The 26057-nt window shown below is 40.3% G+C and overlaps 1 protein-coding gene across 1 annotated transcript in view; it reads right to left on the reverse strand.

Moving 5' to 3' along the window:
* sspo (SCO-spondin) overlaps positions 1 to 26057 on the reverse strand; it is a 131218-nt gene that overhangs the window by 63407 nt on the left and 41754 nt on the right. Inside the window, exons 46-77 of the mRNA XM_047350561.1 lie at positions 24966 to 25143; positions 24805 to 24868; positions 24449 to 24470; positions 24251 to 24371; positions 23922 to 24135; positions 23673 to 23814; positions 17937 to 18098; positions 16975 to 17154; positions 16792 to 16869; positions 16529 to 16700; positions 16314 to 16459; positions 16063 to 16227; positions 15797 to 15988; positions 15489 to 15611; positions 14477 to 14606; positions 14228 to 14353; positions 12187 to 12278; positions 11810 to 12013; positions 11058 to 11228; positions 10645 to 10900; positions 10472 to 10518; positions 10170 to 10340; positions 9947 to 10081; positions 6782 to 6918; positions 5021 to 5115; positions 4867 to 4916; positions 4598 to 4768; positions 4168 to 4338; positions 3992 to 4075; positions 2591 to 2702; positions 2446 to 2492; positions 2150 to 2350 (exon numbers count right to left, since the gene is read on the reverse strand). Coding sequence (XP_047206517.1) covers positions 2150 to 2350; positions 2446 to 2492; positions 2591 to 2702; positions 3992 to 4075; positions 4168 to 4338; positions 4598 to 4768; positions 4867 to 4916; positions 5021 to 5115; positions 6782 to 6918; positions 9947 to 10081; positions 10170 to 10340; positions 10472 to 10518; positions 10645 to 10900; positions 11058 to 11228; positions 11810 to 12013; positions 12187 to 12278; positions 14228 to 14353; positions 14477 to 14606; positions 15489 to 15611; positions 15797 to 15988; positions 16063 to 16227; positions 16314 to 16459; positions 16529 to 16700; positions 16792 to 16869; positions 16975 to 17154; positions 17937 to 18098; positions 23673 to 23814; positions 23922 to 24135; positions 24251 to 24371; positions 24449 to 24470; positions 24805 to 24868; positions 24966 to 25143 — 4359 coding nt within the window. The remainder of the gene's footprint in view (positions 1 to 2149; positions 2351 to 2445; positions 2493 to 2590; positions 2703 to 3991; positions 4076 to 4167; positions 4339 to 4597; positions 4769 to 4866; positions 4917 to 5020; positions 5116 to 6781; positions 6919 to 9946; positions 10082 to 10169; positions 10341 to 10471; positions 10519 to 10644; positions 10901 to 11057; positions 11229 to 11809; positions 12014 to 12186; positions 12279 to 14227; positions 14354 to 14476; positions 14607 to 15488; positions 15612 to 15796; positions 15989 to 16062; positions 16228 to 16313; positions 16460 to 16528; positions 16701 to 16791; positions 16870 to 16974; positions 17155 to 17936; positions 18099 to 23672; positions 23815 to 23921; positions 24136 to 24250; positions 24372 to 24448; positions 24471 to 24804; positions 24869 to 24965; positions 25144 to 26057) is intronic.

Genomic DNA, 26057 nt, shown 5'->3' on the forward strand with positions numbered 1-26057 from the left:
ACCCAAATTTCAATGTCTCAGATGTTTTAATATTACAAAGAGTCAATAAAAAGGGAAATATACATCACACATGTCAGGCCTCTGAAGAGTTTGTTTCTATGCACTTTGCATGAATTACTGCATCAATGTGGCATGGTCCTGCTGAGGTGTTAATGGAGGCCCGGGTTGCTTTGATAGCTGCCTTCAGGTCATCTGCATTGTTGGGTCTAATTGTCATCTTCCACTTGACAAAACTCCATATATTCTCTAACAGATCTGCTGGTTCAGCGGTCATGGATCAGCATTTGGTACGTTTGGCAGTGTGAAAAATAAAATCCGCATCTCCATAAAGCTTATCAGCAGAAGGAAGCATAAAGTGCTCTAAAATTTCATGGTAGATGGCTGCATTGACTGAGGACTTAAGAAAATACAGTCGACCAACACCAGTACATGACATGGTACCCCAAATAATCACCCGGTCAACATGGTCAACACATCAACATGGGTTCTGTACTTCTTCAGTCTTCCTTAGCCCCTTTTCCATTACCTGTAGAAGCACCAGGCTTAGTAAACCCCAGGTTGCATTTTGAAACAAATTTCTCCTGGTAATTTTACTTTTTCGGGGCTTTATTTTCACAGGTAAATAGTCCTACTCTGCACATGGTCTTTTAGCTTTCCCTACGATTTGATAAAGGGGAGGGGCTGTGTGCAGCGAGGTTTGGCACCAGCAGCTTTGGTAATGCCAGAGATTACTATACAAATTAATCGTTTTTATACCATTAATTTGTCACAAAAAGTAGTTTTAAAATGTTTTAAGCAAGGAAGTAGAACTCAAAACTTCATCTGTGCAGTCAGTTCATGCAGAATGAGCCTACTTTAAATGTTTGTTTTTGGAGTTTTTGGAGCAGCGGAGCTCCGTTTATAGGCTGGTCTGACTGCTAAGCTAACCACGGGGCTGGACCGGACCACTGCCTAATCACAGCCCGGCACTCTGGGATTTCCCGCTATCTGTTATCTGTTTATGGGGCCTGAATGTGAATATAAGGTGTGTAGAAGGTCTGTGGTGAATAACCGCAAGTACCAGAAAAAAAACAAAATATTTTTTACTGGACATTTGTGATTTTAAGTTACCTGTGGCATTAATTAACTATTTCACCGCAGTTCGTAAGACAAAGATTTTAATGCAGTGCCGATGTACAGAACAAATACAAATTTCCCCGTCTCTTAATGTAAACCTACATTAGTGGAGTATGAACTCTTATGTTTATTTATCTAATATTTTTAATTTTTCATAGTTTTATGCAGACAGCTCTGCAGGAGGAGAGACCACAGTTCCAGGTTTGGAGCTTCTGCAAGCTCTGATCCTCTTCATGTCCTGCCATCCTCCACTCCACTGTCTACTCATCTTTTAATTTATATGAATATTTACTTATGATTAGACAGTCAAAATATAAATTCCATGAACTTCTGGACTGATTATAATTTTTTATTCTAATAAATACAGATTTTACTAAAAATATGTTCTGTACTTGTCTGATATGTGTTTACCTGATGATAAGAAAAGAAAAATAAGTGTGTCAATCAGTGTTTAGTATTTATTGTAAATTAATCGTGTAGTTGTAAAGCTACAACTCTGGCCAGATGCAGGCTGATAAAAAAATTAAATGTAAAATAATGATTTAAACTTTTTCTGCTCATGGGTCCAGGAACTAAGAGACCATATATAGGCTCAGGAAACCTTTTAAGGGGTTTTGATTTAACTAGCTGATTAGAGTGTGACACCATTAGTTTCCAACATCTAACTTTTCCACAATATTGAAATTTTGTTGACGAACTTGTACTATTAGTTGAACATACAGTTTCAAAATTGAAGCAACAGCAAGGAGCATTCTTTCAATTTTCACAGGAGATCCTAATATACAATTAATAGCAGTTCCATCAAAGAGGAAAAACTAAATGTAAATTGCACAAAGGTATACAGAATCTGAAGCTAATATACTAGTTTTACTGATGCCAACTCCTCATAAAGCTATTGGCTATCCTAAAAGTTGATAAATGATATTATTACATCATTTGCATAACTGGCCACATGCATTTAATTGTAAATTGTAATGGATCACTTGATCAGTACTATTACATTTTACCAAAGCTATTTTTGGCAGGATCTTACTTGGGCAGAACGTGATGACAGGGCAGGGCTGTCTCTGTATTCGAACTCCTATCCCATTGTGCATTTCCTGTTCTCCAGGACAGGGTTCTCCCCCAGCTTTTGGTTCAGGGCAGTTACAGCTTCTGTAGCGAGACACCGACTCTGCCCCACAGGTTCTGGAGCAGGGTGTCCACTGTGACCACTCACACCACCCACCAGACACTAGGAAAGAGGGATGTACCAATTTGTTCTGATTATTTTGGAAGTCATGTTGAGAGTCCATCACATACAGGTCCTTTTTAGGTGACTTTACCTACCTGGACAAGGCTCTCTGGTGCAGTTGAACTTGCCACCCTCACATGTGCTGCAACACAGAAAAAAACAGAGCTAATTCTTTTTTCAGATGTAACTTTGATAAATCATCAACAATTGCATGAGGTGTGCTGTCTCCATTATACTGACCAGTTGTTGCATCCATCAGGAGCCTCAGTAGACTCTCCTGCTTCTACTCGGTGGCCAGTGTTTATGTCCAAACAGGGACAGTCTTCCCTCGCTACACAGACCGTCCCATTGGCTGATAGGACCTTTCCTTCTGTGCAGTAGCACCCTGGCTCACAATGCCACTCACATTGCTTGGAGACATTGAAATAAGGCATAATTATTATTTGTTTTTATCTACAGAGTACAGAGTACACTGCATTTATAAACAACCCTTTTGTCACATTACACCCACATAACTTTAATCTTCAATGTAAAAAAGGGAGAAAAGTTAGAAAAGTGTGCATCCTTTAATTTTAATACCCTTAAATAAAATCCACTGCTCAGGTGGAAGAAGCTATCAACAGGACACCTATTAGTGTTGCAATCCATAAATCTGGCCTATATGGAGGAAGAAAGCCATTACTTAAAGAACGTTCAGTTTAAAGTTTGCCTAAGGGATATGGGACACAAAAACATGTGAAAGAAGGTATTCTAGTCAGGTGAGACCAAAATTAAACAATTACATTTTTGTGTCCTACATTCAAAATACTGCATGCCGAGGCAAATTGACATCACACAATACTCATTGGGAATAATGATGGTGGCAGTATTATGCTGTGGAGATGCTTTTCTACAGCTTAGGCAGAAAAACTGGTCGTAGTTGATAGATGAAGAATTGAGCAAAATACAGAACAATCCTCTAAGAAGCATGTTAAACTCTGCAAAAACCCTTCAAGGGAATGGTTTAAAGGTCAGTGGTGTCCAAACATTTTGCTGCACTGGCCAAAATCATCAGGCCAAAGGGCTCGCTGGCCATAAAAATAGGATTTATTTCTTTTTCAATATAAAACACAAACGTTTGAAGGTTATTTCTTTATTAACTACACATGCAATATTTATAGAAACACAGTAGTGATCTAAGCAAGTGTTTTGAAAATCATTATACAGTACATCCAAAACATCAAAAAGTTTTGTAAGTTTGCTTTATTGAAAGAAATGCATAAGGTATCTAAATTTGTTAAGGGCTTTGGCAGATTTTTATTTTCTTGTCTATTTACAGCAAAAGGAACAGGATTTGAGTCTCTCTTTTTTGAAAATGTTTGCTACATTTAGTCAAGTTTAATAAATCAAGTAAAAGCAGATTTGGGTGCACTCAGGTCTGCTTTTGAGTACTTTTTGGGGCCGCACATACATTTAATGGGCCACCTATATCAAAGCATGTTCATGTATTAGAATGGCTTAGTCAAATTCCGGACCTAAATTTAGCTGTGGACTTGGAGCAAGACTTCAAAGGTTAGGTTATGAATAACTTTGCAAGGCCTAAAATATATAATATATAGTTCTGTTGTTGTAGTTGTGGCTAAAAATGCTGCTTGGCTACACTTACTGCCAGGTCGTCACAGGATCGAGGACAGGAGGGCCCACAGCTGCTGAAAACTGTTCCCGGGACCTTCGAACAAGGTGGCACTAGAACATACACATACAGTTTCATTGATAGGAGGCCCTTTGCAAACTCACAACATCAGCTTAATCCCTCTTCCTGCATTGTGTCATTGTACCTGGACAATGGTTGGTGTTACAGGCTCTGACTTCTGTTCCCAGCCCCTCGCAGTAATTCCCATCCCCCTCAGGATTGGGGCTGTCGCAGTGTCTCCTCCGGCTTTGAATCCCCCCGCCACATGACTTAGTGCACTCTGTCCAATAACTCCAATGACTCCAGTCTCCATCAACTAAAAAAAGAGCCGTCACATCATAATAAAAAAAGAAAAATCTTATCTTGAGAGCACATAAAGATCAATCCTTGTTCATTGCAACGGTAAATCCGATAATCTGGTTGTTTTATTGAGAAAAAAAAACAGGCCCACTCTGAAATGTTACCATGTGTGATAAGATTCAGCTTTAATTTTCTAAGTGGCTGATTCAAACAAAAGATTAAAAAACAAACATGAATGAAACTCTGAAGACAAATTCAACACATGGTTTACTCACGATCACATGATGCAATGACGCAGACTTGATCCTCACGGTGAGGACCAAGACATGGAAGTCCACTTCCAGATCGCTGAGGACTGGAACAGAACCGGTACCGAGACTGGAGACCCGGTCCACACGACACTGAGCATTGACCCCATGGAGTCCACCCTGCCCACTGGCCATCCACTTGATATGGATCAAAATATTGCCACGTAAAATACAGAAACACATTAGAAATCTTCTACATGCTGAAGTAATTCCCAATTCAAAGATGTTCTTCCTACCATTGCAGCTGATTTGAGAGCAATTTACAAGCTTTCCTCTTTCACATGTGCTGAAATGTTGGAAAAATATCAATCAGTTTTACTCTGACTTTGTTTACTGATGAACAGAAGTAAAAACAGGCCCTTAGATTTGATTTACACTGCATTATCCTACCAGTTCTTGCAGTTTCTGGGCACAGTGTCACCAGGTGTGTACAGCTCTCCCTCAACATCACAGCGGCAGTCTGACTGAGGCACACATTTACCGTCCTGAAAATATAAAAGCTTCTGAGCGAAACTTTCTTAATAACAGAATGTGTAGCTATAAGTGCATGTCTTCCCCCACCAACCATCACATGCTGACTTCTGTATTTGATCACTTTGAGCCTGTGTCCCTTTCTTTCTGGCTGAGGTGGTTAACTATTTATAAACCATTTTAAGCGTGCTGTGAAAGAGCCTGTTTGTACAAAGCATATACTTGACTCAACAGTTTTATCTAATTTTAAACCAATTTCAAAATTACCTTTTATCATCAAGGCATTGAAGAACATGTACCATCTTCAGCTCCAGGCATTTTAGGATTATTGTGTTATCCCTGAGATTTTTCAGTCTGCTTTTAAAGCACATCATACTGTATACCTGAGACGGGACTTTTAAAAGCTCTCCATTACATTTTGTCGTTAACTGACACAGAATCCTGTCATCTTAGTGCTTTTAGACCTCAGTTCTGCTTTTGATACAGTGAATGATAGTGTCTTTATATCTCGTTTAGATCATATTAGTGGGAATAAGGGATCAGATTTGCAGTGGTTCAAATCTTGTTTGAGGGACAGAGTTTTCAAAGTCAGACAGTGATGTGTTATCTTCAGATGCTCATCTCTCATTGTGGTGTCCCTCGGGAACCAATTCTTCGATCTGTCCTCGTTGCCCTTTATATGCTTCCTTTGGGTAATAGAAAGCATGGAATCACATTTCATTTTGACAAAGATGTCATACAAGTTTCATACCAATTAGGTATTTTTGCCAGAACTCATTTCAATGACCCTTTTCAGTGTTTTTCAGTGTTAGAGGAAATTGAGGTGTGGCTGGCATTAAACACTTTAAAACTTATTCCAGAAAAAAGAGAGGTCTTACATTTTAGACCTTCTAGATTTTAGCCCTTTTAGAAACCTGGGGGATAACAGTTCTGGATAACAGTTTAAACTTTAACTAATAGATGTTTTCTGGGAGCTGGCTTTTTACAGTTAAAACTGGCTTTTAACTGTCTTTTTTCAATTAAAAGTTATAACAAAAGTGACGATGTTCCAGTCTTTTGGTGGCCTTAAAAACACCATTCATGCCTTCATTCCATCCGGACTATTGCATTAGTGTTGATATTGGCAATGGTAGTGTCACAGATCTTTCGACTACAGTTGGTACAAAATGCTGCAGCTTGACTTTTAACTGGTACACGCAAGCAATACTGCATGACTCCCATAATGGCTTCCTTGCACTGGCTGCCTATATGTTTAAGAATTTATTTTTAAGATGTTATTGCTTTCTTCTTAATCTTTAATTGGACTTGCACCTCATTACCTCAGTGATCTTATGACTATACATGCTCCAACTAGATCACTGAGGTCTGTTGAACAACATCGCCTTGATGTTCCCAGATCCAGAATGAAAATAGAGAGGACTGGGCTTTTGCAGTAGCTGATCCCAAACTGTGGAATAAATTCCTCTTGCACATTAGTACCTCTCTTACATCAGATATTTTTTAAACTTGTTTAGAAACCAAATTTTGTTCACTGGGCTTTCAACTTGTCTGAATTGATGCATTTTATTTCGGTGATTTCGTTCTATTCTCCCATGATATTCAATAGGTTGTAAAGAACTTTGATCAACTGTTGTTGGGTTGAAATGAGCTTTATGAATAAAATGGCTCGACTTGACCAACCTGCAGGACAGTCCCATGTGGACACTGGCAGCCTGGGGTACAGTTCCTGCTTAGGTTCAGTGTGAGGTCTGTACAGGTCACAGACCCCACCATACATTGTGTCCACTGCTGGCCTGGAGGACATGTCTTGCCCCCACCTGATACAAAAGAGTCAAATATTAACACTAAAGAAAAAATAAATCAATTAATATAATGAATATTAAAACTTGGAATAGATATTTTATAGTGTCTCATAGATTCAAGTTTGTTTGTTAAAGTATAAGCATTTAATCACTTCAGACAGAAACACAATTAACAGTGGGGTCAGGAGGAATTTAAGACTGGGATTAAGAAAAAGAAAACACTGATATCATTTAAAACAGGTGACCAGTATCAGTTTATGACAAAACCACTTCCAGAACATCTAGAAAAACTTCTGGGAACCTTTATTAAATTCTAAAATACAGAATGACACTAACACATGATAGGTGTTGTGAATAAATATGAGTGACGTTGATATTTTTGGAAAAACCTAAATTAGAAAAAGGTTTTACATGATGAACTTAAAGTGGGTGTAGATCTCTTGGGCACCTGAGTGAACATAGGAAGTGAGAAACTTTGAGGACAAACACCAGACATTTTATACATCGAGGGTAAGAGTACAGTGACTGCTTTCTGTCTGTGCATGGCCGTGGTTTAGGCTGTTATGCACTATAACCACTGGGAACCAATATTGATAACATGCACACCACCGGTCAAAGGTTTTAGATACACTTTCTTACTTAAAAGATCTCTTTATGTTCATGGCTATTTACACTGCGATGGACTGGCGACCTGTCCAGGGTGTACCCCGCCTCCCGCCCATAGACTGCTGGAGATGGGCACCAGAATTCCTGCGACCCACCATGGAAGAAGCGGTATAGAAAATCACTGACTGACTGACTATTTACATTGTAGATTCTCACCAAAGGCTACAAAATTATTAATAAACACACATTGAATTATGTAGTACACAAAAAGTGTAAAATAACTCTAAAAATGTTCATATTTTAGATTCTTCAAAATAGCCACCCTTTGCTCTGATGACTGCTTTCCTCTCTTAGCATTTTCTCCATGAGCTTCATGAGGTGGTCACCTGAAATGGTTTTCTAAAGAGTCTTAAAAGAACTTCTCAGAGGTGCATTGAGAGACAGCCAAAGGTAAATATTTCCATCATCCCAGCAAAGAGTGGATACTTTGAGGAATCTGAAATAAAAAACATATTTAAAGTTCTTTTACAATTTTTTTGTTTGCTACATAATTCCATATGTGACATTCACAGTTTTGATGCCTTCAGTGAGAATCTGTGTACAATGTAAATAGTCATAGACATAGAGAAAACCAGTAAACCAGAAAGTGTTTCTAAAACCTTTGACCAGTAGTGTATTTATCTCCTTTTGCTTTAAACATAACAGTACAAACTGAAAGATCATACTCTAACCATCAAAACCTAAAAAATCAAATGGAGTTATTTCTGCACCTAGTTATGTTATGTTATTCTTCAGGAGCCTGCTGCAGGCAGGGACCTGTGGGTTTGTAGGTGCAACAAAGGAGATCTGTGCAACTGACAGAGTTTCTAATTTTCCTCTCTGTAACCAGACGGATAGCCAAAATAACAACAGATTATGTCTTTAATTTACATGAGTGAAGATTTTGTCAGCTGTTGCGTTTAAACAGAATTAGGGTTTCATTAAAGAGGATCAGCTAGCAGTGCTTTAAAAGTCGTCACAATTCTTAATTAGCCTGTTGAAATGTCAGACTCATTTTGCTTTTTGACACCTAAAGCAAAACAATATGTGAGTAATATCACCTTTTTGGGGTATTCTGCCAAAATAAATTCCGTTAATGTGAGCAACGTGAACAGGACAGAAAAATACTCATGTAGACAAGCTGGCAAAAGGCAGGTTGCCAGTGGCCCACATAATCAATATACTTTGTTCAATATGACCTGCATAAGAAAATGAAATGGTAAATTAACAAAAACTGCTTCATGTTGCAAGTATGAATTTAGTTCTGAATGTTTAGTTAGTGGACTAGTTAGTGGTTAATTAATTGAGCTCTAACCTTGGTGAACAGAGCTAAAAACTAACTTTTGTTGTTGTTGTCTAACATGGAATATGATACTCAAACCTCTACTGTGGGAGAAATTGTATTCCGGTTAAGAAGTGGTTTTGTCTTCAACAAATTCAAAAACCAGGTATTAGCACAACCCATGTGAGGGCATGGAGCCGCACAGCTGATTTCTGCATCAATGCAAAAGTATGCACATATTTTAGAACAACTATGCATCTTTGAGACCAAATCTTTTTGCACATATAGGGCATCTTGAATATGACAAAACATGCTACATTCTTTTCACTGAGCCGAGAAAAAAAGAGCACAGGTAGAGCACTAGCTTCCCTATAATAATCTTGAACTATGTGAAATTGGGAATGTGTGGAAAACTATGAAAGATTAAAGGTTCTGAGTTGTAGAAAACCCTGAGACCTACAGTATTATCAAGAAAAAACTAGGATAAAGCAGCAAACTGAACCTTTTCATCCACTGCTGTCCTGAACACCAGATGAAAAAGGATCAGACATATTCCAAAGTGATTAAAGCTCTACTGCCCCAACATTTTAGTTGTGTGATTATTTGCCTAGCAGTCAAAAGTCCAGGATTGGCTGAAACTTTACATGAAGTGATGGAGGTGTTACAAAAATTATATGTTTGATTTGAAATGTCTGCAATGACATCAAATGGTAAATGGATTAAATTTATGTAGCAGTTTTCCAGTCATACCGACCACTCAAAGAGCTTTGCAGTAGAGCCACATTCACCCAATCGTACATACATTCATGCACCGATACGCAGCTCAGTGGACAACTTGGGGTTAAGTGCCTTGCCCAGGGGCACGTCGACATGTGACTGAGAAGCTGGAATCAAACACACAAGGTTTGGATTGCAAGAAGACTGTTCTTCTCACTGAGCCACAGTTGCCCAAGTGTAAATCTAAGTATTCATTCATTCATTTATTCATTCTAACCCAATTTATTTTGACATGGAATTTTATCATAGTAGGTATTAGGAACGTCCACTTATTAAAGGATCTATGAGTTAAATGTAGCTGAAATGTTAAATAAAACTTGGTGATCAGATCAGTGTTACCACAAGGCTGCAGGTTACAGCTGCTGAACTGCTGAGCTGTGCCGTGGATTCGGATCGGCCCACGGGTCCGGGTCCTGTAGCCTCCCCCACACGTCACAGAACACGCCGACCACATACTCCATGGTTCTCGTATACCTTTAGACAAATTACGACACCTGCACCCTTCACTTTTCTACACATACAATCAACATCACATCAAAAACATTCGTGATCCACTTCTCACCAAGACAGGGTTCGATACTGCAGGTGTCTACCCCGACTCTCTCTCCTTTGCAGGGACGACCACCGAAGGCTGGAGGAGGATTGGTTCCTGAGCGGTACCTCCGTCTGACGCCTACATCACATGTTCGAGTGCAAGCACTCCACTGTGTCCAACTGCTCCAGCCACAGTCCACTGGGACACAAAAAAAGCATTGCATTAAGACCAAAAACTGGAACAGAACAGACATTTGAAAACAAAACAAAACAAAAACCAGGAGAATAAAAAAATAACTGTGTTTGCTAAATTCATGATTCACTCTTTACCTGGGCAGGGAACAGTCCCACACTCCATTTCTCCATTAGTGCAGGTACTGTTTGAGACAAAAACATGTGACAAAAGCAATAAATGAGAAGCATTGCAACAGAAACAGGACGTTTGTTTAGAGCAATGTTTAAAATACTCAGTCTGAACTGAGAGAATTATTAAAGAGGAGCACCAGTTGTTACAGGCATCAGCAGGCAGGGAGGCACCCGTTGGATGCATCCCTCCCTGGTGGTAACACGGGCACTGTGCCAAAGGAACACAGCTGCTGTTGAACAGGTAGAAGCCTGGGGTGCAGTAACAGCCATCGTAACAGGAGGTGGCACACTGAACCTCTGTGGAGGTCATGTCCATGCACACCCGCGGACACGGCCCGCCCTGAGCCTCACACTCCGCTGCTGTCATGTACGTCATGCCCTCTGGACACACACCTAAAGGGAAACAAACACACACACTTAATGAATGTTGTTTACAGATGAAAAGATTTAAAGTAAAAATTCAACTATATAAAAATACTAACCAAAGTGAGTGTGTACAAGATTTTCTGAGACTACCTCTAACAGCTGTATATATATCTAGACAGAGAACCTGAACAGGGATGGGAGTTGCAGTCCTTTGTTTGTATGTGAGGCCCAGTACAGTTACTGCCTCCATGATGTGGCGTTGGTGAACTGCAGAATCTCTCCCTTGTCTGAACACCAGAGTCACACTCAGATGTACACAGAGACCACTGAGACCACAATGACCACCCTCCATGCACTGGAAAAACACAGCTAAAATTAGCATTTTGAAACAATAGTTCACGATCCTTGAAGTAATTTTCTGTTAAAAGCTCATAAGTAGTTCATATTTCACCTGGAGAAGATGACCTAATTTAAAAAGAATCCAGATTAGTTGGTCCTGGAGGCTAAAGCTAACGGCTAGCATGACCAAAGCTGACTGCTACGGTTAGCAACTCCAATCTCAAAGAGATCATAGGGGTTTCTTTGTATCAGGAGCTGCTCTGCCCTGAAACCCCCAATATTCTGTTTTCATTATGTGACTCCCAGTGGAAGGTCTCTGGCGATGCACCTCCACTTGCCTCTAAATTATCTTTGTCTTCTTTTTTAATTACCATCCAATACAAATGTGACATTGGTTTAAAGGTTAATAAAATAGCATTAACATAAACTGCTAAAATGTTAGAACACTGTGGTTGTTTTCGGATGGAAGAAGCCCACTGGTCTTGGTACCTCTCAGACTAGACTTTAGTTTTAGCCACCAGACCTAAGTAATCTGCATAATAAATGCATAATATTCTGTTTATGGGTATATGGGGATGACGGTGTTCTTCGGGTCACCTGGACAGTGCACAGTGTTGCATGGCTCTTGTTCCTCATGGTCTCCATCACACATGGGCTCTGTGTTCATGTGGTTGGAAGCTGGGTGTGTGTGGTTGCAGCTGCGAAATCGCCGTCTGATTCCCACATCATCTACGTCACTGAAACATGTCCTAGTGCACTCTGACCATCTGGTCCATTTACTCCATGTGCCATCTGGTAGGGCTGTGCAACGGGAAGTGGAGAAGGTTACTGTATGCTACTGTTTATAGAAGGCTTCATAAAGACTGTGGATCATGGTTAATACATAAGGTGAAACAGTCTGACTTGAAAAAATAAGTGTAAAAAAAATGCATAAAAATGTTAGAGTTGATATGAGTAAGTGTGAGTTTAGATACCAGGGAAACATGGGATGGAGCAACGTCGGGACTCAGAGGTGTCTCCTGAACAGGGCTGCACTCTGATTGGTCCAGATGCTACTAGCACAGACCTGAGAAGAGAAAAATTTGCCTTGACAAGGTCTCATTAAATATCTGATAAATAGTCATTGTACAAATAATTCTAGGGTCTTAAGCTCCAACACTAGTCATTGTGAAGAAGGCCCAGAAGATCTTGAAGAAGATCCTCTTTCTGAGGATCTTTGGCAGACTCAACCTGAGACGGGAGCTGCTGACCGTTTTCTATCGCTGCTCCATTGAGAGTTTGCTGACTTACTGCATTTCTGTATGGTACACAAGCTGCACTATGACAGACAAGAAGGCACTACAGAGGATCATCAACACCACCCTGATGATCATCAGCTACACTCTCTCCCCCTGAAGGACATCCTCAGAACTCTGCTCCAAGCAGGCATGAAGCATTCAGAGGAACTGTACACACCCAGGACACCAGGTGTTTCAGCTGCCAACCCTCGAGTGCTGAGGTCACGCCCTAATAGACTAATAGACAGTTTTTACAAATGTGCCATAACTCTCATCAACACCTCACTTCTTTGAAGTGCAATTTTTATTTTTTCTGATTAATGGTTGCATTATTTATGCACAGTATTTTATTCTGTACATAGTTTATGTTATCTATGCACCTTACATCAGCAAATAGTCAGTAAACCAATTTAATTGTCAACTACACGTTGTATGTTGCAACAATGACATTAGATTGATAAGATAAGATTTATCTTATATATTTATATATATATATAAGGACATACTGATGAGTTATCAGGTTCTAAAATGAATTAACTCTAACCAGAGCTGCACAAAAATATACTAGATATTACACACAGCTTTATTTAAAACTAAAACTGTTTAAGGGGGGAAGGCGAAACTGAGTATGGGAAACACCAAAAAAAAGTACACCCTTGTGGTTCCACATAAAAAAACAGGACTGTAGCAGCCAGCACATGATTAACTGATTATCCATTCTGTGACCACTATCATAAAAACAGAGGGTCCCCATAATTTGCTGCTCTGAACATTAGAGTAGCTTAATCGGATTGTTGCTTCCCAACAATCCGATAAAGTTATAAGACTATTTCACTATAAGAGTATCTTTCCAGGAGTGAACATCTTAGCAACTTCACCCCATGGTTAAACTACTAGACAAAATATGGTGGAAACCCAGAAGTTCCATTTCAGACTTTACATGGCTCACTTAGCATGTTAAATATTAAAGTTCCTAACAACACAACAAAAAAAACGGGTTTGACAGGGTGGGCAAAGATGTGTCTGAAGAAACCACGAGATTTCTACAGCAATGTTCATTGGACATATGAGACCAAAGTAGAGATGTCTGGCCAAAATACACAGTGGCTTGTGTGGCAAAAAACAAAAATAGCACAAACGCCTTGTACCAACTGTCAAGCACAGTGGTGGAGAGGTGATAATTTGGTCTTGTCGTGCAGCTATAGGACCTGACTGTAGCTACTTTTTCACATACAGTACACAACTTTTCCATTTTGGAACAGAATAGAATAGTCTTCATTGTCATTGTACTGGGAGGTACAATGAAAGAGGCTAGAGAAATTGGTTTTAACTGTGTTTTTGTACACAGGTTAGATTTAAATATTTTAAAACCCTGCTAGGGAACAAATCATTATCTCCTGATACACAATACTCTACAAATTATTTTTACCAAGACTGTAATGTGTGAGTAGTGTGTTAGCATCTGCTGTTTAGGTGGATAGAATGCAAAGGTAAAAAGTGTGAATGAGCAATGAAAGGACCGGTGGATAGATTAGCCTGTGAACGAACTAACAAACAGGCATTGCTTAAAATATAAAATGTAAGAAACAGGCAGCTGATGGTAAAGAGTAACCAGAAGCCAATGAAGATAAATAAAAATACCATGCCTTAAAGAAATGTCCTAAAAAGAGCCACAATGATAGTGAAATAAGGGTACTATCAGGAATATCTAAAACTATACAGAAACAAATGTGCTCGCCTGTAGCGTTGCTGCAGCCCCACACCGCAAGTGACATCACATGGAGACCATGAAGACCAGACGGACCACTGACAAGTCCCCACACATCTAGAAGTGTCACAGGTGACCTGACCTTCTCTGCACATACTGGGGAGGTCAAATAAGCATTTTAGCAAGCCATTCATTATTATCCACAATAATAATTTTTTTTACACAACAGTTCTCCACTGTAGACTCTTAAATATTTGAAGATGTGTCTGGGTCTCTCACCATGTGGTGCACTGATCTCTGCTGATCACCTGTCCAGGCTGCAGCGTCTCATCATCCCAGTGGCAGACGCACTGGCTGGAGTTCACACATTGGCCATCCTGAAGATACAACCCATAGGGACAGCGGCAGCCTGGGGAAAGACACCATTAAAGTTATATATACACACATAAAAAGTTTCAATTAATTTCTTTTCAGCTGCTGGTACAGGCTCTCATGAAAAACCGCCCTCACAGGAAAGATCAGGTACTACAATCTTGATGAATAACAAACCACAATCATAGTGAAGGTCATCCAAGCTAAGTAAACCTTTCTGCAGTAAGAAGGTAGGTCCTGGCCCTAGCTGGGCACTGGTTTTGACTTTTGTCTGTGCTTATTTGACAAACAGCAACTCAGATTAACCAGCAACTTTGGAATCTCTGGATGGTGTACTGAAAAGTGCATCACGTGAGCATTGATTGCGTTACCTGGAGGGGTGTGATTATCACTTTAAATTTGAACTTGAGATGGATCCATTGGGGATTTGTCTTCAGTAATGCTGCACTAGTCTGTCATGGTGAAAAAAGGGGTGAGCAAAAAAGCAAAGATGTTATATGAAATGACTAGGCTGACCCACTCAATCATATGCTCCTTTGCATCGAAAGAAGTCAGCTGGGGTGGTTTGGGTGGCTAATCAGAATGCCTGCTGGATGCCTTCCTTCAGAGGATTTTTGGGAACATCACACTGAGAAGAGATCCTGGTGAAGACTCACAATACCTTGGAGGGACAATATTTCCCTCCTGTCCAGGGAATCCCCTAATATAAGTTGGAAGGTGTCAATGAGAGAGAGAACGTGTGGGTTTCCTACCTTGACCTTATAACCCGAATCAATTTTGTAGAAGAAGAAGAGAAGGGATGGATGGACTGATAGATGGGGAACACCTTTTTTTCCCGCACCTCTTATACATGTGCAGCATTAAAATCCCTGTAATCTCTGCAAAATTGGAATGCAAAAACCATGCATGTGAGTCTTACCGATTATACATGTTGCAGAGCAGTTGCTGGTCATGCTGAGATCTGAGCAGGTAGGAGGACAGGGATCAATTCTTCCAGCTCGACAGTCTTCGTCTGTCACCAGGACCATACCGCTAACACAGCCTGTTGATCAGGTTAGTAGATTTACATCAAACTGTGGGAACATTTAAATTGTTTACTTATTTATTTAATTATGGACCAAAGGAACAATTAAACTGGTCCAGTTGGCAGCATCTGAATAGCCTTCTGAGGTTGAAATAGAATTTGCAGGTGTTTGAACTTTGAGAACAGGTAATTGTGTTTGATACCTTTCTGTGTACCTGTCTGATCGGTGCAGGGCTGGATGTTGCAGGTTTGGCTTTGTCGGGTAATCCCCTCGCAGTCTCGCCCACCGTTTTTAGGAGGAGGAGCCGAGCAGGTTCGGTTCCTCTGTCTAACTCCTCCTCCACACAGAGCATCACACTCTGACCACTCTGTCCACTCCGACCAGTGACCATGGACTGGAAAAGGAACAGAAACACATCACATACAGGGTTCTCCTAAAGAAGGATGGATGTAGATCCTGCATACAGACCTGAACATGCTCGAGGAAAGCAGGCTAGACTGTCAAACTGAGCTCCACCACAGGATCCGCCAGGCAGGGCGTCTCTTAATATATCCCTCTGCCGAAACAAGGAGCCGAGACCACACGTCACACTGCAGGCACTCCAGGCTGTCCACGGGGACATTATGCACTCCACTGAAGGAGCGCAGAACAAATGTTAAGAAGCTGTTACAGAAACCCTTTGATCACATGACCACTTTGGAGGTGCATATATCACCTACCACAGTCTTTTTCATCTGATCCATCAACACAGTCCCTCCGCAGGTCGCACCTGCGATCTTTGTGGACACACTCCCCACTTTCACAGGAAAACTGCTTAGGAGAGCATGGCCTGGGCACCAGGGGGCGCCATGGAGTTACTGATGGACTCGTAAATGTGCCTGTAGGGGCATGGTGAGACTTTATTTAGGACTTTCAGAAAATGTTAAGAGTATACGAATATGATGTCATACCACAATGGTCTTCATCTGAACCATCCAAGCAATCCTTCCTTCCATCACACACTTGTGCAGAGTCCACACAGCCAAATGACCTGCACATGAACTGGCCCTCCACACAAATAACTCTGGGCAGACCAGTATCAGGGGTGCTTGTAATGACTGATGGTGCTGTGAATCAACAAAACTTGCTGTTTATACCTTACATGTGCTGTAAAGTGAAGTGGTTCCAGAGTCATCACATAACACACTCATGTCAAACCTTCTGTGGTTTGAAGACCAGGTCTGCCAGGCTGCAGGGAGGGAGTGAGATGGAGTCCAGGTTGGCCTGTTGTGACTCCTGCATGTAGATAGATGGTGAAGTATTAGGATGGTCTTGATTGTTTAGAACCAAACAAACACACAAGTAACTCGGTCAACAAAGAGAAACAGATTTTACACTAACCTGTACTCCGCGGCTGAGGGCTAGCTGTGACTCCAGTTGGTGCCACATAAGGTAAGTCATCTTCAGAACTGGTAGTAAGTAGCCCAGGACTGCCTGTTGTGTTTTTGCCATGGATACCAGGTGTTCTAGTGTAGCCGGTCTGATCATGGAGGCCTGGAAGGCCTCTGGTAGGTGCGGTTCCTGGAGAAAATGGAAGGAATATTAGTTTAAAAAAAAGGTGGAATGTCACCTCGCTGGGCGGAAGGAGCCTGAGCTTGTGCGGGAGGTCGAGAGATATCAACTAGAAATAGTTGGGCTCACCTCCATGCACAGCATGGGCTCTGGAATCCAGCTCCTTGAGAGAGGTTGGACTCTTTTCTAGAGGGAATTTCCTGCCTCAAGTGGAGGAGTTCAAGTATCTTTGGGTCTTGTTCACGAGTGAAGGGGGAATGGAGCAGGAGAACGACAGAAGAATCGGTGTGACCGCCACAGTAATGGTGACGCTGTGCTGGTCCATTGTGGTGAAGAGAGAGCTGAGCCGAGAAGCGAAGCTCTCTATTTACCGGTCGGTCTACATTGACCCTGACCTATGGTCATGACCGAAAGAACAAGATCCCGGATCCGGTGAGGAGCTCGGCCATCCGGGAGGGGCTCGGAGTAGAGCCGCTACTCCTCAACATCGAGAGGAGCCAGTTGAGGTGACTCAGGCATCTATACCAGATGCCTCCTGGACGCCTCCATCAGGAGGTGTTCAAGGCATGTCCCACCGCGAAGAGGCCCAGGACACACTGGAGGGACTATGTCTCTCGGCTGGCCTGGGAAGGTCTTGGGCTCTCCCCAGAGGAGCTGGAGGAGGTGTCTGGGGAGAGGAAAGTCTGGGTGTCTCTACTGAATCTGCTGCCCCCGCGACACGGTCCCAGATAAAGTGGAAGACGAAGTGTACGAGTAGGAGTGCAAAGGCATAAATTTTGAGTAACTCTTACCACAGCTTATCTCATCAGAGTAGTCCTTGCAGTTTGGTTGACCATCACAAAGCAAAGACACAGGGATGCACTCCTTACTGTGGTGGCATACAAACTGGCCTGGCTTACAGTGCTGCACTGTCACTTTCCCAACCCCAGGGGGCGATGTGGTCACCTGCTCATCTGCAAAGAGGAAACATTTATTTTATGAACCTATAAAGCACATAAAATGATGGGCTCATCACGCCCACCACCACATACACTTACAGTGCTTTGCAAAACTATTTAAACTGGTAGAACCTTTTTACATCTTGTTACGTTACCATTAATTCAATTTTCAATTCAATTCAGTTTGTTTATATACAGGTCCTTCTCAAAATATTAGCATATTGTGATAAAGTTCATTATTTTCCATAATGTAATGATGAAAATTTAACATTCATATATTTTAGATTCATTGCACACTAACTGAAATATTTCAGGTCTTTTATTGTCTTAATACGGATGATTTTGGCATACAGCTCATGAAAACCCAAAATTCCTATCTCACAAAATTAGCATATTTCATCCGACCAATAAAAGAAAAGTGTTTTTAATACAAAAAACGTCAACCTTCAAATAATCATGTACAGTTATGCACTCAATACTTGGTCGGGAATCCTTTGGCAGAAATGACTGCTTCAATGCGGCGTGGCATGGAGGCAATCAGCCTGTGGCACTGCTGAGGTCTTATGGAGGCCCAGGATGCTTCGATAGCGGCCTTTAGCTCATCCAGAGTGTTGGGTTTTGAGTCTCTCAACGTTCTCTTCACAATATCCCACAGATTCTCTATGGGGTTCAGGTCAGGAGAGTTGGCAGGCCAATTGAGCACAGTGATACCATGGTCAGTAAACCATTTACCAGTGGTTTTGGCACTGTGAGCAGGTGCCAGGTCGTACTGAAAAATGAAATCTTCATCTCCATAAAGCTTTTCAGCAGATGGAAGCATGAAGTGCTCCAAAATCTCCTGATAGCTAGCTGCATTGACCCTGCCCTTGATAAAACACAGTGGACCAACACCAGCAGCTGACACGGCACCCCAGACCATCACTGACTGTGGGTACTTGACACTGGACTTCTGGCATCTTGGCATTTCCTTCTCCCCAGTCTTCCTCCAGACTCTGGCACCTTGATTTCCGAATGACATGCAGAATTTGCTTTCATCCGAAAAAAGTACTTTGGACCACTGAGCAACAGTCCAGTGCTGCTTCTCTGTAGCCCAGGTCAGGCGCTTCTGCCGCTGTTTCTGGTTCAAAAGTAGCTTGACCTGGGGAATGCAGCACCTGTAGCGCATTTCCTGCACACGCCTGTGCACGGTGCTCTGGATGTTTCTACTCCAGACTCAGTCCACTGCTTCCGCAGGTCCCCCAAGGTCTGGAATTGGCCCTTCTCCACAATCTTCCTCAGGGTCCAGTCACCTCTTCTCGTTGTGCAGCGTTTTCTGCCACACTTTTTCCTTCCCACAGACTTCCCACTGAGGTGCCTTGATACAGCACTCTGGGAACAGCCTATTCGTTCAGAAATGTCTTTCTGTGTCTTACCCTCTTGCTTGAGGGTGTCAATATTGGCCTTCTGGACAGCAGTCAGGTTGGCAGTCTTACCCATGATTGGGGTTTTGAGTGATGAACCAGGCTGGGAGTTTTAAAGGCCTCAGGAATCTTTTGCAGGTGTTTAGAGTTAACTTGTTGATTCAGATGATTAGGTTCATAGCTCGTTTAGAGACCCTTTTAATAATATGCTAATTTTGTGAGATAGGAATTTTGGGTTTTCATGAGCTGTATGCCAAAATCATCCGTATTAAGACAATAAAAGACCTGAAATATTTCAGTTAGTGTGCAATGAATCTAAAATATATGAATGTTAAATTTTCATCATGACATTATGGAAAATAATGAACTTTATCACAATATGCTAATATTTTGAGAAGGACCTGTAGCGCCAATTCACAACACATGTTGCCTCAAGGCACTTCACAAAGTCAGCTACATGCATTCCAATTATTCCTAATCATTGAACAGTGCAGTCAGATTCAGTTATTTATTCAAATTGGATAAAAGTTTTTCTATCAAAGGAAACCCAACAGATTGCATCGAGTCAGAGACTTGTAGCATTCACTCCTCCTGGATGAGCATGTAGAGACCATGGACAGTCACTGGCGTTGACTTTGCAGCAATCCCTCATACTGAGCATGCATGTAGCGACAGTGGAGAGGAGAAACTCTATTTAAGAGGAAGAAACCTCCAGCAGAACCAGGCTCAGTGTGAGTGGCCATCTGCCACGACCGACTGGGGGTTTGAGAGAACAGAGCAGAGACACAAAAAGAACAAAGAAGCACTGATCCAGGAGTACTTTCTATGGGAAGGAAAAGTAAATGTTAATGGATGTAACTCCTTTAGTCGTTTCATCTAGAAAGAAAGACCAGATAAACTCTGAGCCAGTTTTCCAGGTTAGAGTCTGAAAGAGAGCACATATAATTAGTTACAGTAAAACCTCAGCCAATGGCTATGTCTAGGAGACAGACAGAGTTAAACACTGAAAGCCATGTGAAGCAGTATGGCCATCACGAGCATCAAAGCAGTGTGCAATCCTAAGGTGTAGGAAATTGATTGATACATGTTTTTCACCAGTATTTTACCAGGGAAAATCTAAAAGGAGTTGGATACATTTGTATTCATCCCTATTTACTCTGATACATCTATCAATGCCTTCCAGTGTAACCAGTTTCCTTCAGAAGTCACATTTCAGAGTTGCTTGTCAAGTATTAACCCCTGTAAACCCTCAGGTCATCATAGACCTGCTTACTCAATGTTTTCAGGACAAGAATAGCGGGAAGCAACATTTAGTTTCCATACTATCTGGAACCAATGCCCTGAGATGTACAGAAACTGGTGGTTCCTTTAAATCAGGACTGAAGACATTATTGTTAACTAAAAGAACCTCAATAATGCACAGTTTGTCCCATGACTGACTAAGATTTAATATGCATTTTAGCATTGTTTATTTTTATGTGATTCTTGTATTTGACATGTTAAGCTGTCTTTTTAAGCATTCTTAAAGGTTTTAAGTTATTTTAACGTTATTTCCTTTGTTTTCCTGCAGAGCACCTTGGATTGCCTCATGTACAAATGTTAAATAAACTGTGACTGTGGCTAGGTGGGGAGCGTAATTGTTTTGCAATTTGAAAGTTGGGGATTCAATTTCAGCTTTCTCCTGCTACATGTCGATGTGCCCCTGGGCAAGGCACTAAACCTCAAGTTGCCCACCGACCTGTGCATCAGTGTATAAATGTGTGCGTACTTGTGAGTGCGATTAGGTGAATGTGTAAAACATTTTGAATTGTTGGTATGACTGAAAAAGCGCTATATAAGTTCACTCTATTTACCATTTTTACCCATTTTTAATGTCTAACTGTGAGCAATTTATTCTTAGTATGAATCCAACTTTTTTGGTGAATGTCTCATAAGTCTGTTACCGAATATAAGTGAACAAACAGCATCATGAGGACCAAGGAGTACAGCAGACAGGGTAGGCAGAAAGTTGTTGGAAAAGTTATTTAAGCTTAGACTATAAAGCAAATTCGCAAATTTCCAACATTTCACAGAGTAATGGTTGTCTGCCAAAATTAACTGGCTAATTAGAGCATTAATCATAGATGTGTTATGATCCACAGGTGTTTGGGTTATTTGGGTCTGTTTTTGTTTCTCTGTTTTCATCATTTTCCTGTTGTTTTGTTATCTAGGTGTATGGAACCCCAAATTGCTCAAAATTAAATAAATAAATGAAACATTATAGAATTAGAATCTACATCAATAAATATTTGATAAACATATAATGTGACAATGAAATTGTGAAATAATTGAATTCTCAGCTCATTATAAAATGTTTTATTTTCCAAATTTTTTATATAAACTTTTTACCCAATAATTGAAATTATTGTTGAGGATATTTTTATGTAATTCCAACAGTTTTCAAAATTTTTCAAGTTTCAAAATGCCAGCTTTTATTTTAAAAGGGTAATTTCTACCCATGGCCTATTTATTTCATACTGCCACTTTTCAACCGAATGACTTAGTCTGTCAATCAGAGAAAACAGGACAGAACACGTTTTTCGATTGGCTGCTCCATTACCAAGACAGAAGCAATCCCACACTAAGTATCGATTTAGGGATGAAGGTGCAATTCAAATAGGGCTGGTGATGCACCTGTCTCCGTGTCCTCCGTTTGGAGGAGGGGAGAAGAGGTGCTATCAGTTTCTGTTTCAGAGGCAAAATTGTCCGATTCCCCCCCAGCATCAGAGATATCCAATACTTCTTCCAGTGAGCATTGGTCCACTTTGGGGAATTCCCTTCTAACAGGGAGAAAATGGCTGCGCGCAGAGAGAGAAACCCACTAGCGATAGCTTAAAGTGCAAAGCTTATACAAAATAGAACTAATCGCTATGTAAGGATCAGCCAATGAGGATGCAGGTCCAGCCCGTTGACGCTGATTGGCCGAGAGTCATTCAGTTGAGAAGTGGCATTATGAAATAAATAGGTTATGGGGAGAAATCACCCTTATAAAATAAAAGCTGGCTTTTTGAAATAAAAGCTGGCTTTTTAATGGCATTTCAAAATAAAAATAAAAAACAAATTGAAATATATAAAAATAGCCACAATAATAATTTCAATTATTGGGTAAAATTTCTATATGAAAATTATTTTATATTATAAAGCTGATTTTTAATTGAAAATGAAATATATTTCATAATAAGGAGCTGAGAGTTTAAGATGCATTCAATTATTTCACAATTTCATTGTCACATTATACGTTTATCTATTATTTATTGATTTAGATACTTATTTTATAATGTTTCATTTATTTATGAAATAATAATATATATGAAATAAATAGGCCATGGGTAGAAATTACCCTTTTAAAATAAAAGCTGGCATTTTGAAACTTGAAAAATTTTGAAAACTGTTGGAATTACATAAAAATATCCTCAACAATAATTTCAATTATTGGGTAAAAAGTTTATATAAAAAATTTAGAAAATAAAACATTTTATAATGAGCTGAGAATTCAGTTATTTCACAATTTCATTGTCACATTATACGTTTATCTATTATTTATTGATTTAGATACTTATTTTATAATGTTTCATTTATTTATTTAATTTTGAGCACTTTGGCATTCCATAAGGTGTTGCTCTATTAAGTTAATTTCTTGTGTGCTGAGTTTCTTAGTTTATTATGTTCTGTTACAATTTAAATTGATCCTGCAAGTTCTCTGTCAGACGCTTCCCCATGGTTTGATCATTTTTTTGTGTGTTAGTTTAGCTCCACTCATGTTAATTAGTCTCTGTCCCTTAGTAGGAGAGGGAGGTAAGGATTTGTTTTTCATTCTTGCAAAGCAGAATGGGAGAAAAAATCTGTTTCTAGCTGCGCAAAGGTGGCATAGACAACCTAAACGACTTATAGGTGTAATTAAAATAAAAGGTGGTTCTATAAGGTATAAACTCAACTTTTTCAGATTTTTATTTTAGAAAAACTTAAAAACATGTATCATTTCCACTTTACTATTATGGGGTACACAGAAAATCTCAATAAATACACTGAACTTTGTGGCTTTAATGTGAATAAAAGGTAAAAAGGATGATATACGTTTACTCAGCACTGTGCTTTAACTGTTTTGTTCATCATGCTTTAATTACAGTATATACTTGCTAAAGTTCCTTACCTCCTCTGCAGCCGAGAACCTCAACACGCAGGTAAAAGGTGTGCCTGAACTCAACAGGGATAACTCGGATGTACTGAGCTCTTACCAACCGACCCAACCAGCGGGTCACAGGGGTCCTGCCCACCATCCGAACCTCAAACACCTAGGTGGCAAAAACACATGTAGTTGTATGTAAAACTTAGTCATTAATGTTTTATCTCACATATATGTAAGCTTACAACAAACTATATTATGTTAAAGAGCTAGCACCTTAGCAGGGCCATCAAACTTTCCATTTGCTGTGAAATCTGTAAAAAGGCCGCTCTGTGAGGCAAAGGCCAGGCGGTATTTGGTGAGGTAACCCCCCATCCGGTCATTGCCCTGTGTCACCACCCCTGATATCCAAGTGGGCTCCAGGAAATCCACCTGAAAATATGGCTGGGGGTCCTCAGGTACGGGGCTCCAGCCAGGCTCCATAACTCGACTTCAGGAAAGAGAGGATATGCACTTTTAATCATGTGAATCCACATTTTCAAATCTTTATCTGAAATGTCAACAACACTTAGGAACTGTAAGCAAAGGTGCATGCAATCACCCACATGTTCGGGACGATGTTTAGTCTCCCGGCATCAGCAGGGTTGTTCTCATGCTGTGAGGATGAGGACAGCTGGCCGTAATGAATCCTCCCATCCTCCAGTCCAAGAGGAAAGGAGCAAATCCCTATTAAATATAATGCTTATTAATGTACATATTGTAAAATTCAAGGTAATAATTCAACAAAAAGAGCTAAAACTCACCATGATATGCTGGGCCACCGTCCTGCTCATACATTAGATCAGATTAGTGAACGAATATTAAATTATACAGCATTACATTTGTAAGCCTTCGTGTTATCAATGTTGAAAGCAGTTTAATTACAGCGCCAACAAAAAGTATAATATAGTCTCTGGCTATATGAATGCCACAATGTTTCAGGATTTATTGTAAGAGCAGCTAAATGTTTCATACCATTTCAAAGTTAATATTCACAATTTCAAGAGGGAACTATCACCATCAAGTTGTGATGTTTAGTTTATATTATACAGAGGACATCATAATACTAGGTTTGTTTTTTTTTTTATTAGAACAGATGTTTATTAAACATTTTCCTTACAGTTGAGAGAGTAACAGCAGCCATTGATGGGGTCTTCAGAGGGGAGGGAGTAGGGGTGTGTGGCCTTTAATTGGTAAAGGAAATTGCAATAAGGAACAATGAAAATGTTTGTAAAGAAATGTATGCATTTAATTAAGCATCAAATAAAGTACAATCTTCACCTATCTGACTGTGTAGTGAAATCATGCAGATGGCATCCGTTTTCATCCTCTCCTTTGGGGCAGTTAGGAATACCATCACAACGACTGTCTGCCTCAATGCAGCCCCCTGGTGGTGGGCAGGAGAAGTGACCAGCGGGACAGCTGCGTGGACTAGTGGCTGTTGAGGAGGGTTGAGTACCTGCAGATGACATGTTTTACATGCTCAATATTATGTTCATTTATTTAGCTTACAAGTGGCCTTTTACAAGATTAAGATAGAAAAACAATGACTTAACATCCGAATGAGATTTATTTGCCCAGTTTGTGGACACATGCTACGAATTTGACTCACTTTGCTCTCAATGTACAGACATATTAAATAGAGTACTTTTATATTTAATTATACCCTACATTCAACCTTAAGAGTACAATTAAAACCTCCATCCATTGGGTCTTGGAGATAACAAGGTTCAGGACAGAAACCCAAACAGCTCTCTCTCCTGGGGTCTCATTTATAAACATGGTGTATGCAAAAAACAGGGCCTGAAACCCAAAAGGTTGTGATCTATAAAAAACAAACTTTACGGGAAGTAAACTCTGACCCATATGAACGCTCATTTTGGAGACAGGGGAAACTGGCAACATAGATATGAAGTAGAAAATTGAATCCACACTGCATGATTCCTTTCAAATGTTCAATTTCGCTTCATATCAAACTTTAATCATAGATCGATTTCATCATACGGATTCAAAACAGCTGTGTTATTTATGTTTGTGTTGGGAGCCACAACTATAGATAAAGACCTTTCACAAAAATTGAAAATAAGGCCTTTAAACCAAATTTAATCTTAAATCCGTTATTACTTTCCTTTCCCCGATGACCACCAGGGTGATGTGTACCACAGATTAACACAGAAATTGTGACAAGGTTTGAGGCCATAACAATTAGTGCTGTTCAAATTTAAATACTGCAGTGACACTCACAACACTTGCCTTTATTAGTCACACCACTACTGTGGTGATCAAACACAATATTTTTTTGACCATCCACCTCACTCACCATAACCTCGATTTCTGCCTTGGTGAAACTACGTTTCTTTGCCCTTTTCTCAG

Source organism: Girardinichthys multiradiatus, chromosome 21 (assembly GCF_021462225.1).
Source record: "Girardinichthys multiradiatus isolate DD_20200921_A chromosome 21, DD_fGirMul_XY1, whole genome shotgun sequence".
Lineage (NCBI taxonomy): Eukaryota > Metazoa > Chordata > Actinopteri > Cyprinodontiformes > Goodeidae > Girardinichthys > Girardinichthys multiradiatus.